Raw genomic sequence first — 14,551 nt, forward strand, 5'->3', positions numbered from 1 at the left:
GGGGGGGGGGGGGGGGTCAAACCCTCCCCCTCACCCCCATAGACCCCTAAATGAGCAGAGATTTTGATGCAGTCAATACATCTTGGTCAGGCATCAGATATGAGGCTTGTGTCCTAGTTTCGTCGAAAATGTGTGTGTAGTTGAAGTGATGACTGAAGTGTTTACAGACTCACTCACTCACTGACTGACCCACGGACACTGCTAGATCGCATAAGCTCACCGGACTAGAGTCAGTTGAGCTAAAAATGTCGATTGCGAATGGCACAATTCCCCTCTCTCATGGAAGTCTATTTAACACGGGCTTGCGTCAATTTGCGCCTTTAGTCTCTCATGAAGACCAAGACTGGTCAAAACGTCTCACCTGAGCCTTGCCCTTTGTTATTTCTATTAAAACAATTAATTGCGGTGTTTTCTCATTTCAAAAACAATTAAAAATTAGCATGAGCAATCAAAGATTGCAAATCCTCCCCTCGACTTATCTTGTGTGACTTTATAGAGTTACTTATATTCTAATTGTAGATACTTTATTGACATACTCACATTATAATTGTACATACAGTACTTTATAAATACTCTTTTGAGAAAGAGAGAACGTGTACTACTGGCTACCACTAGGTGGTGTTTGTGGCCAACACATTCTGTGTGGACAATAGTCACACAAACAAAACAAACAAATGGACCCAAATGCAATACCCTCTCCCTTGGCGAGGGTATTTCGTTTTTAAGCGGAGAAGCTGCTTCAATATATCACAATGTCCTTCCTTACATCCTAAATTCTAAAGGGTTCTAAAGGGAAATTCTAAAGTTGTCAGCATCTGGAAGTCCTCTCACTCACATGGATTGCACACATACTGCCCTTTAGACACGGGTGCGATTTTGTTTTTTTAAACAAAGCACCTAATGATACTTTACTTCTAGTATTTCTCCCTTAGCTCTATCATTCCTCTGTCCCTCCCCAGTCATTCCAGTTTACACGTTTCCTTATAACCCCATCTTGTGACATCCCACAAATCCAAGCTCACTACTCCTCTCCACTTCTTTCCCCTCTTTTTCTCTCACTTGTAAACTGCCTTCCTCCATATGCACAATCATACTCTTTCCCTTGGTGCTGCAAGCTGGCATCTCCGCTCATGCTCCTTCTCTACCTGTGACCTTTTTTAACCACCTTTAATGCTCTGCTCACTCTCTCCATCTACCTGCAGATTACAAGGTTTCCTTTCCTCTTCTCTTCTCTTCTCTTCGGTCGTCCCCTTGCTTGTCGAGTCCACGTTATCTCACTGCCCGGCTCTCAGTGGGTTGCCTTCCACCCTCTATCATCTTATTCGTCCATGGGCCGATATTTTGTATCAAAAATATATAATTCCTGTGTGAAAGAAACGTGAACACAAACCAAATACTTATGTTGTTTATTTGGGCAAACAAGGGTTAACAATGCTAACCTATCGACAATTTAAAACAAAACGTACTTGTGTGATCATCATGAACATTCGAAATATACTTGTTAACCCCTTCACAAATCCAAATGTACGCAAAGTATCAATTTGCAGAAAATCTTGAGAATAACTTTGCTGCATATCATATGCCATAATATCTTCTTTTAACGAATCTGGTTGTATCCTTCCAGTTGCTCTGCAAATGTCCTCGACACTGAAAGGGAAAATTTAAATGTCAGTGAACCCACAATTACGTGAAATAGTTACAACTGTGCAAGTTTACACAAACTAACCAAGAATAAAATAGTCCTTGAGCCAGACCAAAAGTAATGCTCCGGCGGGGGGAGTAATTCTCATTATGATTTTCCATTAGACCAATGTCTCAAGTGTCAGAAAAGGTGTGATGGACATCTGAGAACGGTAGCTTAGTGCCCGGATGGACGCCATCTTTGAAACCACCCAGCTCGAAAATGCCCATTTGGTGGGGTACATTGTTGCACGTGTATCTGGACTTCTATACTAGCTATCGATGTGCGGTTGACGACTAAATATACGTCCGATGTGTACCGTCTAAATAAAAAATAATATGAAGCATTTTGTTTTAGATTAATTATTATAAAAATCAATTATCGAAAAAAAATCATATATTTTTCAATATTTTATTATTAGACTTGTACTTTTTTTAGTGAAACAACACTGGTATGATTTTCCAAATTATGCATTGTGCTACACCGTTTATCTGTCTATAAAAATAACTCAAAAACTAAAACATATCATCCACCACGAGTTTACAACAAATAAATGTAAAGAGGCATAAAATGACTTAGGCCGCCGCTGGCATTATCTATTCTGACGATAACGCAAGTTAGGAATGTCGTACGGAGAGGATTTTAACACCATACGATATCTAATAAGCAGGCGGAAATTGTTACATAGGAAATCTGCACTTTGGTGGCCATCTTGGATTTCAAAATGGCCGCCAATTATATTAATTATTCATTACTAGAGTTTGGAAAGACGTATGGAGCTGATTTTAACACCATACGATGTATATTCCTAATAAGCAAGCGGAGGTATCATTGAACATGTCATGTTTTAGTCAAATAACACCGGTATGATCTTCCAAATTATACATTTTGCTAAACCGTTTATCTGTCTATAAAGATTTTCAGGCAATTTGGCCTGCATTATAATAGAGAACAACATATGCTATACAATATACAGTGCACACAAAGTTAATCATCAGAGTCACCATCAGAGTCATTGGCATCCTGAGCCACGATAGCATCATCCATGGTAACGGCCCTAGTGGGTGACAAAGGACAAGTTGCATGTCGAGGTTCCTTGTCTTGGCGATGAGTATCATGGTGGCAAACAGTTGTCTGTCAGCTCTCAGGACGATCTCCTTGTTTGTGCCCTTCACAACTTTCTGCTTGATCTACCAAAGGTCTTCAAGTTTAGCTTGTTCAATGTGTCATGAAAGCCTGTTCCCTCTTCAAGACGTTTCTGGAAGCTTTGATACGCCGCTTCCCCCTTTTGCAGGGTGTTGAGTAGGTCATTAGAAACGTCCTCCCTCGCAGCCGCCCCGGTAGATATACTGAGAAGACATGACGGATCATCGGCGAATGGATTGGTCCAGTCATTTTCCAGTAGATCACAGATAGCTGTGACGCCAGACTCATCACGTTTGATGCGAGAAGTAGACAAGTCAGGGTGCTTGGCGTGAGATGTGTCGCTGCCATTCACAAGGATAGTTTCTCGTAGTTGCCTCAGTGCAGTAGCCCGATTTTCTGCAGTTAGATAGTATCGTGACACAGCCCCTTGTCGAAGACTAAAACCTCGTGTTCCTCCAGCTGTTTGCGTATCTTTGTTTACTGTTTCTTCTGTTGTCTGATCAACAGCGATTCTGGCAAATGGATTCCCTGGTCTAAGCTGTACGGAGAAGTAGCCTTGATTGAAATGCCTGTACAACTCGGGGCATGTTTCGTGGAGTTGCGTCATCTGTGCATAGTACACTGGTAGATATCTAGCATAGTTCACCTTGTTCATTGCGAAACACCAAGGGATCACTCTTCTGACACAAGCCAAGTGAAGCATCCAGTCGCCTTCTCTATCCGCACGAATCAACCCCAGCAGGGTCTCTACCATATCAATATACATCATCCAGAAGCGAGCCAGGTCTCCATGTTTGGTTCGCAGAAAATGTAGGTATTTCGCGAACATGTCAAAGCTCTGTACACATGAATCATCATCGAGAGCAGCAGCGAGAGTCTCGTGGCAAACATCCTCCTTGATGCTGCGAATTTTGAGGTCAGTGCTTCGAATCTGGGGTTCCTTGTCAGGATGATTGCTTTCTATCCACACCTGGAAGCCCTTCCAAATGATGCGCATTAGTGCCTCGTACATCAACTTGTGGAGTCGCACAGCACGGTTGTATTGCTTGCCTTCCAGAACCCTGTTGATGGAACCTTCAGCGATTACTCCTGACTCAACAGCTACATCCCGAAGGCCTGCATCTCCAAACATTTTCCCAATGCTCGACATGAAGTTACAGATGGTATGGAAGTTCCCCATCATGAGCACGATTCTCCCATATCGATCGACATCTTTCCATGCTATTTTGGTCGCCTTAGCAAATAGTGCCTGGTCTAGCACCACCGGTATACGCTCAAGCTGAAGTGATGACATGATGTTCAGAGCTTCTCTGAGGATTTCTTGCACTGTTGCCATATCTGTGGCAGGCGCGTTTATAGTCGGCAGGTAGCCAATACATCTTCCGTCACCTGAACACGATCTCTAGTCATGATGTTGAAACCAGTCCACGAACTGATTGTCTGGTCGCATGGTTCCAGCATGCGAGTCATAATCCATACGTGATTTCGGCGCTGCGCAAGGGATGTTGCGCCTGCAAGAGTGTCAGAAAGATCTGCAGGCTTGATTGCAGGTGGGCCCTCTCGTTTCCCACCGCCGTATATTGGAACTAAATCGCTGGATGACGGGATAGATCGCTTCTTATCTGCTTTGGATACTGCCGATGGAGGTTGGGGCGGCAAACACGACTGCGACTTCGGTTGGACGATGATACCGTTGACGCGATGCGATGTTCCGCCACCACTCAGCGATTCCTCTAGCCTGTCGATGTTATCGAATGCTAATACAGTCGGGACCGAAGGGTGCACATGTGACGGAAGTGGTACTGTATCTTTCTCCACACTTGCTAATTTGTCTATGCATAGCGCTGTCTCGATTTCTTCCAGAACTGTGTACGAACATCCGTGCCCGAGTCGATTCAATATTCTGATGACCTCTGTATTACCGGTGAGCGTTTTCATGACCCACGGAAGTAGGACATGCTTCGATGTTCTGATGGTACATTTTTACCGGTTCTGATGGTACAGCATTGATGATATCTTGAGCCATCGACCATACCAGTGTGTCGGCACGCGCAGAGCTACCCCCACTCCCGCAAATCAAAGTATGCAGAAATACACGAAGAGAATCTGGTATCTTCACGTAATCTGAAGTGAGTTCTGCTGGCTGAGGCGGCCAACGTTCATTGTAATGAGCATCTTTGATCTGGTGTCGCAGTGAAGTAGCTGCACGCACAATGTTACTTTCACCGTCCGTTCGTTCAAATGCTTTCACTTCTGCTTTCAGGTTTACGCACTCTGCAGCAATCTCTCGCTTTGTCAGATTATCGGGCATCAAGTATACACGGTGTTTCACATTGAAGAAGATGAGCGATTCTCCAAACTCTCTTTGTAATGTGCGCTGCAGATTCTTCTTGATGGAGTCACGAACATCAACTGAAAATGTATCTGAAGACAGGATATCTGTTGCAACATCAACTATTGGAACAATCCTCGGGTTCAAGAACAAGTCAGTGCGAATGAAATTGAATATACATCGTATCATTTCTTTTTTCTCGATATTATCTTCAATGTCAGTTTCTACTTGAGGTTTTTGGGGCCGTGTGTAGTTTCTATAGCAGGAGAAGTGGTAGTGAGTCTCAGCTGCAACCATATCTCGTGTAGTCAATGCCAAACCTCTCTCATCATTGCGAGCTGTCGCAGCATCTCTTATTGTCTTATCTGCTCGAAGTTCAACAGCCAAGACAACTGTTTCACGGGTACGACTGCCTTTTATGAATTTTGAAGCACGCTGGCAAAAAATGCATTTATCATCGTAGACCGTTGAAGTTGATCCTGTCTCTTCCCGTGATGATCGCCATCGCACCGCATCGCCAGTATCAACTGAAGAACTTCTAGCTGCATTGGTCAAAGTAGCTAGGTGGTTTTTGTGAGTGAAGTCTGATCTACAAGCCCTATGGTATAATATTGGAATATTAGGAAGTTCAACTGCGCCTTCTTGGACTAGCTTTAGAATTGGATAAAAGTTTCTAACTGCGGCTGCGTCACACAATGTCTTCCAAGAACTGTTGCCCGCTGCCTTGCTTAGTTCAGAGAGTGGCGACTTCTTGCTGCACAGGATGCACGTTCCGGACTCAGGTTCAATCTTCGCCCGTTTCGCCTCGACACCGGCCATCTCAGCTGAAAGAACAAAAAGACTGACGTTAGATTACTCCGATATCCGAAAAGCTCGCCAGCTTACATAGACATACTCATCCAAGTCAGTGAACATGTTAGATGGCGCCACAATACAACTCTATAGAGTTGTATGTGGCGCCATCTAACATGTTCACTTTTAGTTCTTAAGCCACCCACCCCCCCCCCCCCCCCCCCCCCCTCAGAAATTAATCAGGTCACCGCAACAAATCTCAGACTGAGATATAGAATATAGAATATAGATATAGAATAGACTGACGTCACTTTCGGCACTGGGTTCTGTGGGTTGATTATCGGCGGGAAATTCCAACTGACATAGTTTCGGTTTGTGGAAAGTGCATGCCTTTTCATATATTTTTTGTGTAAACTCGTGGTGGATGATATGTTTTAGTTTTTGAGTTATTTTTATAGACAGATAAACGGTGTAGCACAATGCATAATTTGGAAAATCATACCAGTGTTGTTTCACTAAAAAAAGTACAAGTCTAATAATAAAATATTGAAAAATATATGATTTTTTTTCGATAATTGATTTTTATAATAATTAATCTAAAACAAAATGCTTCATATTATTTTTTATTTAGACGGTACACATCGGACGTATATTTAGTCGTCAACCGCACATCGATAGCTAGTATAGAAGTCCAGATACACGTGCAACAATGTACCCCACCAAATGGGCATTTTCGAGCTGGGTGGTTTCAAAGATGGCGTCCATCCGGGCACTAAGCTACCGTTCTCAGATGTCCATCACACCTTTTCTGACACTTGAGACATTGGTCTAATGGAAAATCATAATGAGAATTACTCCCCCCGCCGGAGCATTCACTTCAAAATATGGCCGGTTGGCTCAAGGACTAAAAGCACATCTGGTGCATGAAGCAGTTACCAAGTCAAAATTAAAAAATAAAATACAAATAAAGACCTAATCCAATCAACCTATAAAGTTTGTTGATGTTGATGAGCATCAGACTCTTTTACAGAGCAACGTGCTGCCAAAACATTTTCTTGGCCAAGGATTGCACTGGGTGGTTTGCCATTGCCTTCCCAGAATTTTTGTCTATTATTCTTTAAATGCTGATCATCCAGCAAGGAAGGAACACGTACCATTTTTAAAGCCTTTGGTACGACTCGGCTGGAGTTTAAATCTCCGACCTCACAGCAGACGTTCTTACGATTTATTACACTACCGAGACTGGTTTACCTATAGAGTAATCAGATCAAAATATACATTTTATAATTATTGTATTATTCAGAAAAATTAACAATCTTCGTTTCTTCGGCTGGTACATAATAAATGAGTATGGTGAGGCTCACAAAAGAAGACTAACGTTTTCTACCATTTATGCAAAACGTGTTCTTTGTCCATTTTACAAGAGCGGTCCACCTTATACAGAGGATGGCTCGAGAGATCTCTATTTTGAAAGAAGCGGCATTTGTAAAAGTTAAGAAGCTCCTTCTTTTCTTCATATTTCTTAGATTTGATGAAAAAAGGAATCAGTTTGTTGATGAAATTAATGGACCAGCGTTGAATTAAAAATAATCTGTTAGTTGAATTACCTGCAAAGTGATAAACTGGGATTTCCAAAAACGCCAAGGAGTCAATTAATGTAAACGATGAATGTGATAAGTCCCAAGGAATCATTCTTGGAGGAAAGCTCGAATCAAGGAGCAGTAAATGAATGCCATCTAGTGCAACGCAATGCCAATGAGAGCATGGAGAAAACCACCACTTAATCAAGGAGAGGACCCTGGGTGCTCTTGACAAGGTTTCATGATCTGGGATGAGTGTCAGAAGGTATTGAATACTTGACAGGTATCCAATGAGACTGTGCTGACCTTTTTTAGGTTTAGTATCCACCCATTGCTGTTAGCACAACGAGCATATCTAAGGTGTAGTGTCCAGGGCTCAATATAAAAGAAGAAGAAACGACTATGTAAGCATCAATTATTGCCTTCATTACCTTGCTTCAATTTAGAAACCAGTCTCTTAATTAAGATTGGTATTGCCCCCCCCCCCCTCCTCTTATTGAATACAAGGGTGATGTATTTTTTCCATGTATTCAGGGAGGATGGGAGGTGGCCAAGCGAGAAAGGGCCCGTTAAATATGGCAGGGAAATAGAGGCTGCAGTTCAGGAGAGTAATATTTGAGAACTTTGGCATTGACGTCATCGGATCCCAAAGCAGAAGTGATGTCACGTTCTGGCAAAAAAAAGAACCTTTTAAACCATCTCAGGTAAAAAGGTAAAAGGAGATATCCATGATGTTAGATGTGGATATGAACTATGATTGTGTTTCTTCAACAAGTTGTGAGATGGCCGTGTGGATTGGCACTTTATGACAATAATGCCAGCAACAGCTATTAAATCATGAGCATCGTCTTAGTTTTGCAGAAACCTGCTTTTGACTAAATAAAAATAAGCAAAAGGTAACTTCATCAAGTCAAATTCAAATACAAGTATCAAAAATAGCACGCATGCAGACAATGAAACTAGGCCCTTAGATTTACTTGGCTTTGGAAAATCTTCAGGATGTCTCGCCACATACTCCTTTGCATCTCGTGCCAATGTGGCATTGATGAAGTTTTCCCGCTTTGACAGGTGATACCCAGACACATATCCAACCGTAAAGAGCAGCGCCTGTTTGTGAATACCTAAAACAGCACAGGCAAGAGTGAAAACTGTAAAAGCACCACAAGTACTCTTATGCAATAATAAAAACAACTATAAAACTGCCTTGATACAGTTACATGCTCAGGGGTTGCAACCATCCACATGTAGCAGTCGGATAACCGCACAAAAAGATGGTAACCACACCCCACGTCAAGGAGCAGGTTGTGGCTCGGATTCTGAGCGGTTGGAGTAAAATAGGCCGTTTAATGAGATACTAGGGAAATAGGATGACCAAGTATCCCAAAAACCAACAATAGGCCATAGAATACAAGGAATTAGTATCCATACAAGTCATGAGTATAAAATGACCAAGTATCCATAAAAATCAATATTCGGCCATACAATACAGGAAATGAGTATTAGATGAGCAAGTATCCATGAAAATCAACATTCGGCCCAACAATACAGGGAATGAGTATTAGATGAGCAAGTATCCATGAAAATCAACATTCGGCCCTACAATACAGGGAATGAGTATTAGATGAGCAAGTATCCATGAAAAATCAACATTCGGCCCTACAATACAGGGAATGAGTATTAGATGAGCAAGTATCCATGAAAAATCAACATTCGGCCCTGCAATACAGGGAATGAGTATTAGATGAGCAAGTATCCATGAAAAATCAACATTCGGCCCTACAATACAGGGAATGAGTATTAGATGAGCAAGTATCCATGAAAATCAACATTCGGCCCTGCAATACAGGGAATGAGTATTAGATGAGCAAGTATCCATGAAAAATCAACATTCGGCCCTGCAATACAGGGAATGAGTATTAGATGAGCAAGTATCCATGAAAAATCAACATTCGGCCCTGCAATACAGGGAATGAGTATTAGATGAGCAAGTATCCATGAAAAATCAACATTCGGCCCTACAATACAGGGAATGAGTATTAGATGAGCAAGTATCCATGAAAAATCAACATTCGGCCCTACAATACAGGGAATGAGTATTAGATGAGCAAGTATCCATGAAAAATCAACATTCGGCCCTGCAATACAGGGAATGAGTATTAGATGAGCAAGTATCCATGAAAACCGGCATTCGGCCCTACAATACAAGGGACGAGTATAAAATGACCAAGTATCCACGAAAATCAATAGTCGGCACTTATTATTACTTCGTATGCATCCTGTGGCTGCTTTTTGCATCGTTGCTATGAGTGTGGCTGTGCCGCTGATGCAGTGCCCCGTTTCCAGTAAGTTGGTACTCATTTTGACGACCTCAGAGGGGTGACAGGCTGAGCCAACCCACCTGCTGATATTTAAGGCGCAACAGGAGCTCAAACTCAAGACTAAGATATTAAGCCGGCCAACTTACCAGTTAAGCCAACACCAGGCTTAATATTAGGTACGACTACAATACAAGTCACGAGTATAAAATGACCTTGAAGTGTCCATGACGTTTCCACTCACTCCCAAAAATTTGCAAAATTAATAAAGCCCAAGCCAAAATAGAAATTACATTTAAAGTATAAATACACAGTTTCTAAGTGTTTCTGAGAGGTACGGCGAAAACAACAAAATTCAATCAAAAAATTAATGTGGTGATAAATTACTAACCCCCTACCCCCTCTCCCCCCTACCTCTCCTCCCGACCTCTCCCTTTCCCCCCTACCTCTCCTCCCCACCTCTCCTCCCCACCTCTCCCCCCTAACCCTCCTCCCTACCTCTCCTCCCCACCCCTCCCCCCCTCTCTCTCCCCCTCCCCCCTTTAACACCCTTCCTCCCCTCCCCCTTTCCCCCTTCAACATCCCCTCTTCCCACCACCCCCCTTAAAAAGTTATTTATCACCATGCCAAACACGTGTTTTACAGTGCATTCCATTACATGATTGGAACCTTTCATACAATGGTTTATTTTTGGCTGACATGGTAGGGAATGTTAAATAAAATAAACTAGAAACACCCAATCCCTACAGGTGTAGCAAGGGGTGGGGGAGGGTGGAACTTAGTTGGAAGTGGCCATCTCAACTTATAAATATAACGTTCCCATACATTAACATACTCAGAGTACAAGCAGCACTTCTCAAATTATTTCGTCCAGCAGTTTTACATTTAAGGAGAGAATTTGCGTCTCCACTCTACCTTCCCGTGACTATGACTGACTGACAGACACACTCTGACACACACACACTGACACACACACACTGACACACACTGGACGGACACACACACACACACACACACACACACACACACACACACACACACACACACACACACACACACACACACACACACACACACCAATTCCTCAAAGTTTGTGCCATGTTCCAGATGGCAAACAGACATCTGGGAAGCATTAAACATGTCGTATCCGTGTAGAGGTCAAGTTCAACCTCTGCATTAATCGAATCCCAATGTTTAGTCATGATTTAGAAACAGATAAGAACCACACTGAAAAAATATTTAAAACGACACATCGTGGTGCTTCATATTGCAAAATCAACATCGTGCTGGATTCGTACCTGATTTAAACGCCGGTCTGCGAACAACAACGTTCTGTACGATTGCAGCGCCCCAGAACACGATCCCCAACCAGAAACTATTAAAATTCACCAGATTGGGTGGATGTAAATCACTAGCCTCGTCTGACAACCAAACCATTTTGTATACTATACAATTTAATTATAATCCTGTTTCGACGATTCACTCCAATGCACCACAGACAGCCAGCGCGTGTCAAGAAAGTTACGAGCCAATTGGAAGCTCGCTTACTACCCGTGAACCAATCATAGAGCTCGGCACTGCGAGCGCTGGGTGGTGTTTCTGTCGCATGCTCTTTCCTTTATTTTGAAGGTGATAGGCTAAAGGTGAGGGATTCTAACAATATTTTATACGCTCTTTTAATTTTGCCTTTGAGTAAGCAGCATTTGGTGTCGAGTTTTGGTTTACTTTCAATGTGACGTGTTGGTTATTTTTCGTCAGAGTATTTTCAAAATGCCGAAGAAAAAGACGGGGTCGCGTAAGAAAGCAGAAAGCAGAAAAGAGCGGCAGAAGCTACAACGTTTGGGTCGGGATCAAGTGGATGTAGCTAAGCATCCCTGCAATGTGATCATGGTGAGCGAATGAAATCGGCTTCCCTTGTGTTTTCATAGACATCTTGTCATATTTTTCAGGCCTCTTCCCTCCACCTTCCCTCTCCACCTCTCCTCCCCAACCCTACCCCCCGTAACCCTACCCCCCCGTAACCCTACCCCCCCCGTAACCCTACCCCCCCGTAACCCTACCCCCCCGTAACCCTACCCCCCCGTATCCCTACCCCCCCCGTATCCCTACCCCCCCGTATCCCTACCCCCCCCCGTATCCCTACCCCCTACCCCCCCGTATCCCTACCCCCCGTATCCCTACCCCCTACCCTACCCCCCCCGTGACCCTACCCCCCCCGTGACCCTACCCCCCGTGCCCCCCCGTGACCCTACCCCCCCGTGACCCTACCCCCCGTGCCCCCCGTGACCCTACCCCCCGTGCCCCCCGTGACCCTACCCCCCCGTGACCCTACCCCCCCGTGACCCTACCCCCCCGTGACCCTAACCCCCCCGTGACCCTAACCCCCCCGTGACCCTACCCCCCCGTGACCCTACCCCCCCCCACCGTGACCCTACCCCCCTGTGACCCTACCCCCCTGTGACCCTACCCCCCCCGTGACCCTACCCCCCCATGACCCTACCCCCCCCCCCCCCGTGACCCTACCCCCCCGTGACCCTACCCCCCCGTGACCCTACCCCCCCGTGACCCTACCACCCCCCGTGACCCTACCCCCCCCCCGTGACCCTACCCCCCCCCCGTGACCCTACCCCCCCCCCCCCGTGACCCTACCCCCCCGTGACCCTACCCCCCCCCCCGTGACCCTACCCCCCCCCCCGTGACCCTACCCCCCCCCGTGACCCTACCCCCCCCCCGTGACCCCACCCCCCCCGTGACCCCACCCCCCCGTGACCCCACCCCCCGTGACACCCCCCCCGTAACCCCCCCCCCCCCCGTAACCCCCGTGACCCTACCCCCCCCCCCCCCCGTGACCCTACCCCCCCGTATCCCTACCCCCCCCGTATCCCTACCCCCCCGTATCCCTACCCCCCCCGTATCCCTACCCCCTACCCCCCCGTATCCCTACCCCCCGTATCCCTACCCCCTACCCCCCACCCCCCGTGACCCTACCCCCCCCCCCCGTGACCCTACCCCCCGTGCCCCCCCGTGACCCTACCCCCCCGTGACCCTACCCCCCGTGCCCCCCGTGACCCTACCCCCCCCCGTGACCCTACCCCCCCCGTGACCCTACCCCCCCCCCCCCCCCGTAACCCTACTCCCCCCGTAACCCTACCCCCCCCGCAACCCTACCCCCCCCCCCCCCCGCAACCCTACCCCCCCGTAACCCTATCCCCCCCCCCCCCCCGCAACCCTACTCCCCCCGTAACCCTACTCCCCCCATAACCCTACCCCCCCCCCCCCGTAACCCTACCCCCCCCCCCCGCAACCCTACCCCCCCGTAACCCTACCCCCCCCCCCCCCCCCCCCCGCAACCCTACCCCTCCGTAACCCTACCCCTCCGTAACCCTACCCCCCCCATAACCCTACTCCCCCTAAACCTACTCCCCCCCCCCCCCAACTAACCCTACTCCCCCCCCCACTAACCCTACTCCCCCCCCCCCCACTAACCCTACTCCCCCCCCCCCACTAACCCTACTCCCCCCCCCACTAACCCTACTCCCCCCCCCCCACTAACCCTACTCCCCCCCCCCCCACTAACCCTACTCCCCCCCCCCCCACTAACCCTACTCCTCCCCCCCCCCCCCCCCCCACTAAACCTACTCCCTCCCCAAACCCTACTCCCCCTCCCTCTCCCCCTTTCCCCCTTTAACACCCTTCCTCCCATCCCCCTTTCCTCCTTTAACATCCCTGCTTCCCACCACCCCCCCTTAAAGCTCAAAAGCGGTGTGCTACCTCTCGACTATCTTGCCAGAGAGATATATATATATATATATATATATATATATATATATATATATATATATATATATATATCCCGACTGACATCCTATATATATATATTTTATATGTAGTGCATTGGCTACCTGCCAGAGATATCCGCTTATCATAATTATAACTGGAATCCCAATTTTGGGAAATGCTGGAATAATTTGCTTGCTTTTCCACAGCGAAAATCATATTCTTGAATTATATCTGTGACTAATGTTTTTTTTTGGTTTTTTTTAGGAATGCGAAAAATGCCAAAGGTGAGAAAAACGTTTTCAACGTGTTTATTGTTCTTAGCTTGTTTTCTTTTCTTTTTTTTGGATGCAAAATCTCAGCTCATGTAAGTGTGAGGTAATAAAGGGCAAAATGGCTACTTGCTGGTAGTGTGATCAGTAGAGCCACAGGTGGTTATAACAAAGGAAAGCAGAGAGATAAGGGGAGGAACATGTAACCTTTAAGTAAGATGGTTTGGTTGGTTAGAGTTAATGACGGTTTAGATTATGTAGAGATGTGAGGGATGACATTAAATGGTGGTGCGCCGCTTGCTCAAGCTCTGAAAGAAAGCGTGTGATTGAACAGTCTCGATCCTTGATGGAATCAGGAGCTGTTCCAAAACTGGGAATATGTATTTCAACCCCAAACAAATCCCACACGCTCACCCAATCTCCAATAGGACCATCTGGCAAACCCTTCCATCAACCTCCTAACCTTTCGGTGGTTTGTTTAGGTCCTAAACAAACCACTGAAAGGGGTTAAGTCGATCAAACGTTTGGGCCTCACCCTCAGCCATGATCTTTTTTGGGCAGACCATATTTCCAAGATGATCTCCAAAGTCAGCTTCCGACTGGGAATTCGCCGTCGTGCAAGGTCTTTCCTTGGCCAATTTGAACTTTGTGTAACT

At 46.0% G+C, this 14,551-nt stretch overlaps 2 protein-coding genes across 2 annotated transcripts in view; one reads left to right on the forward strand and one right to left on the reverse strand.

The window, feature by feature from the left end:
* Nucleotides 1-1,390: 1,390 nt before the first annotated feature.
* On the reverse strand, nt 1,391-11,376 carry NDUFC2 (NADH:ubiquinone oxidoreductase subunit C2). The gene is made up of 3 exons (XM_068132783.2): nt 11,145-11,376; nt 8,509-8,652; nt 1,391-1,647 (listed from the first exon to the last, which is right to left on the reverse strand). The coding sequence occupies exons 1-3, from the start codon at nt 11,281-11,283 to the stop codon at nt 1,598-1,600; spliced, it is 333 nt and encodes a 110-aa protein (XP_067988884.2). The 5' UTR covers nt 11,284-11,376; the 3' UTR covers nt 1,391-1,597.
* The window catches only part of ZNF330 (zinc finger protein 330), a 75,978-nt gene continuing 72,660 nt past the window's right edge, over nt 11,234-14,551 (forward strand). Inside the window, exons 1-3 of the mRNA XM_068132780.2 lie at nt 11,234-11,489; nt 11,605-11,736; nt 13,891-13,910. Of these exons, the coding sequence (XP_067988881.2) occupies nt 11,617-11,736; nt 13,891-13,910 (140 nt within the window). The 5' untranslated portion in view covers nt 11,234-11,489; nt 11,605-11,616. The remainder of the gene's footprint in view (nt 11,490-11,604; nt 11,737-13,890; nt 13,911-14,551) is intronic.

This window comes from Myxine glutinosa, chromosome 12 (assembly GCF_964187855.1).
Source record: "Myxine glutinosa chromosome 12, kmMyxGlut1.1, whole genome shotgun sequence".
NCBI lineage: Eukaryota > Metazoa > Chordata > Myxini > Myxiniformes > Myxinidae > Myxine > Myxine glutinosa.

Bases quoted from the DNA above. Each gene is read 5' to 3' on its own strand.
- NDUFC2 (XM_068132783.2), bottom strand. From the start codon at position 11,283: ATGGTTTGGTTGTCAGACGAGGCTAGTGATTTACATCCACCCAATCTG. The intron at 8,653-11,144 runs GTACGAATCCAG...GTGCTGTTTTAG, and splicing joins CAGACCGGCGTTTAAATCAG to GTATTCACAAACAGGCGCTG. The intron at 1,648-8,508 runs GTAAATCTAAGG...TTTCCCTTTCAG, and splicing joins TGAAGATTTTCCAAAGCCAA to TGTCGAGGACATTTGCAGAG.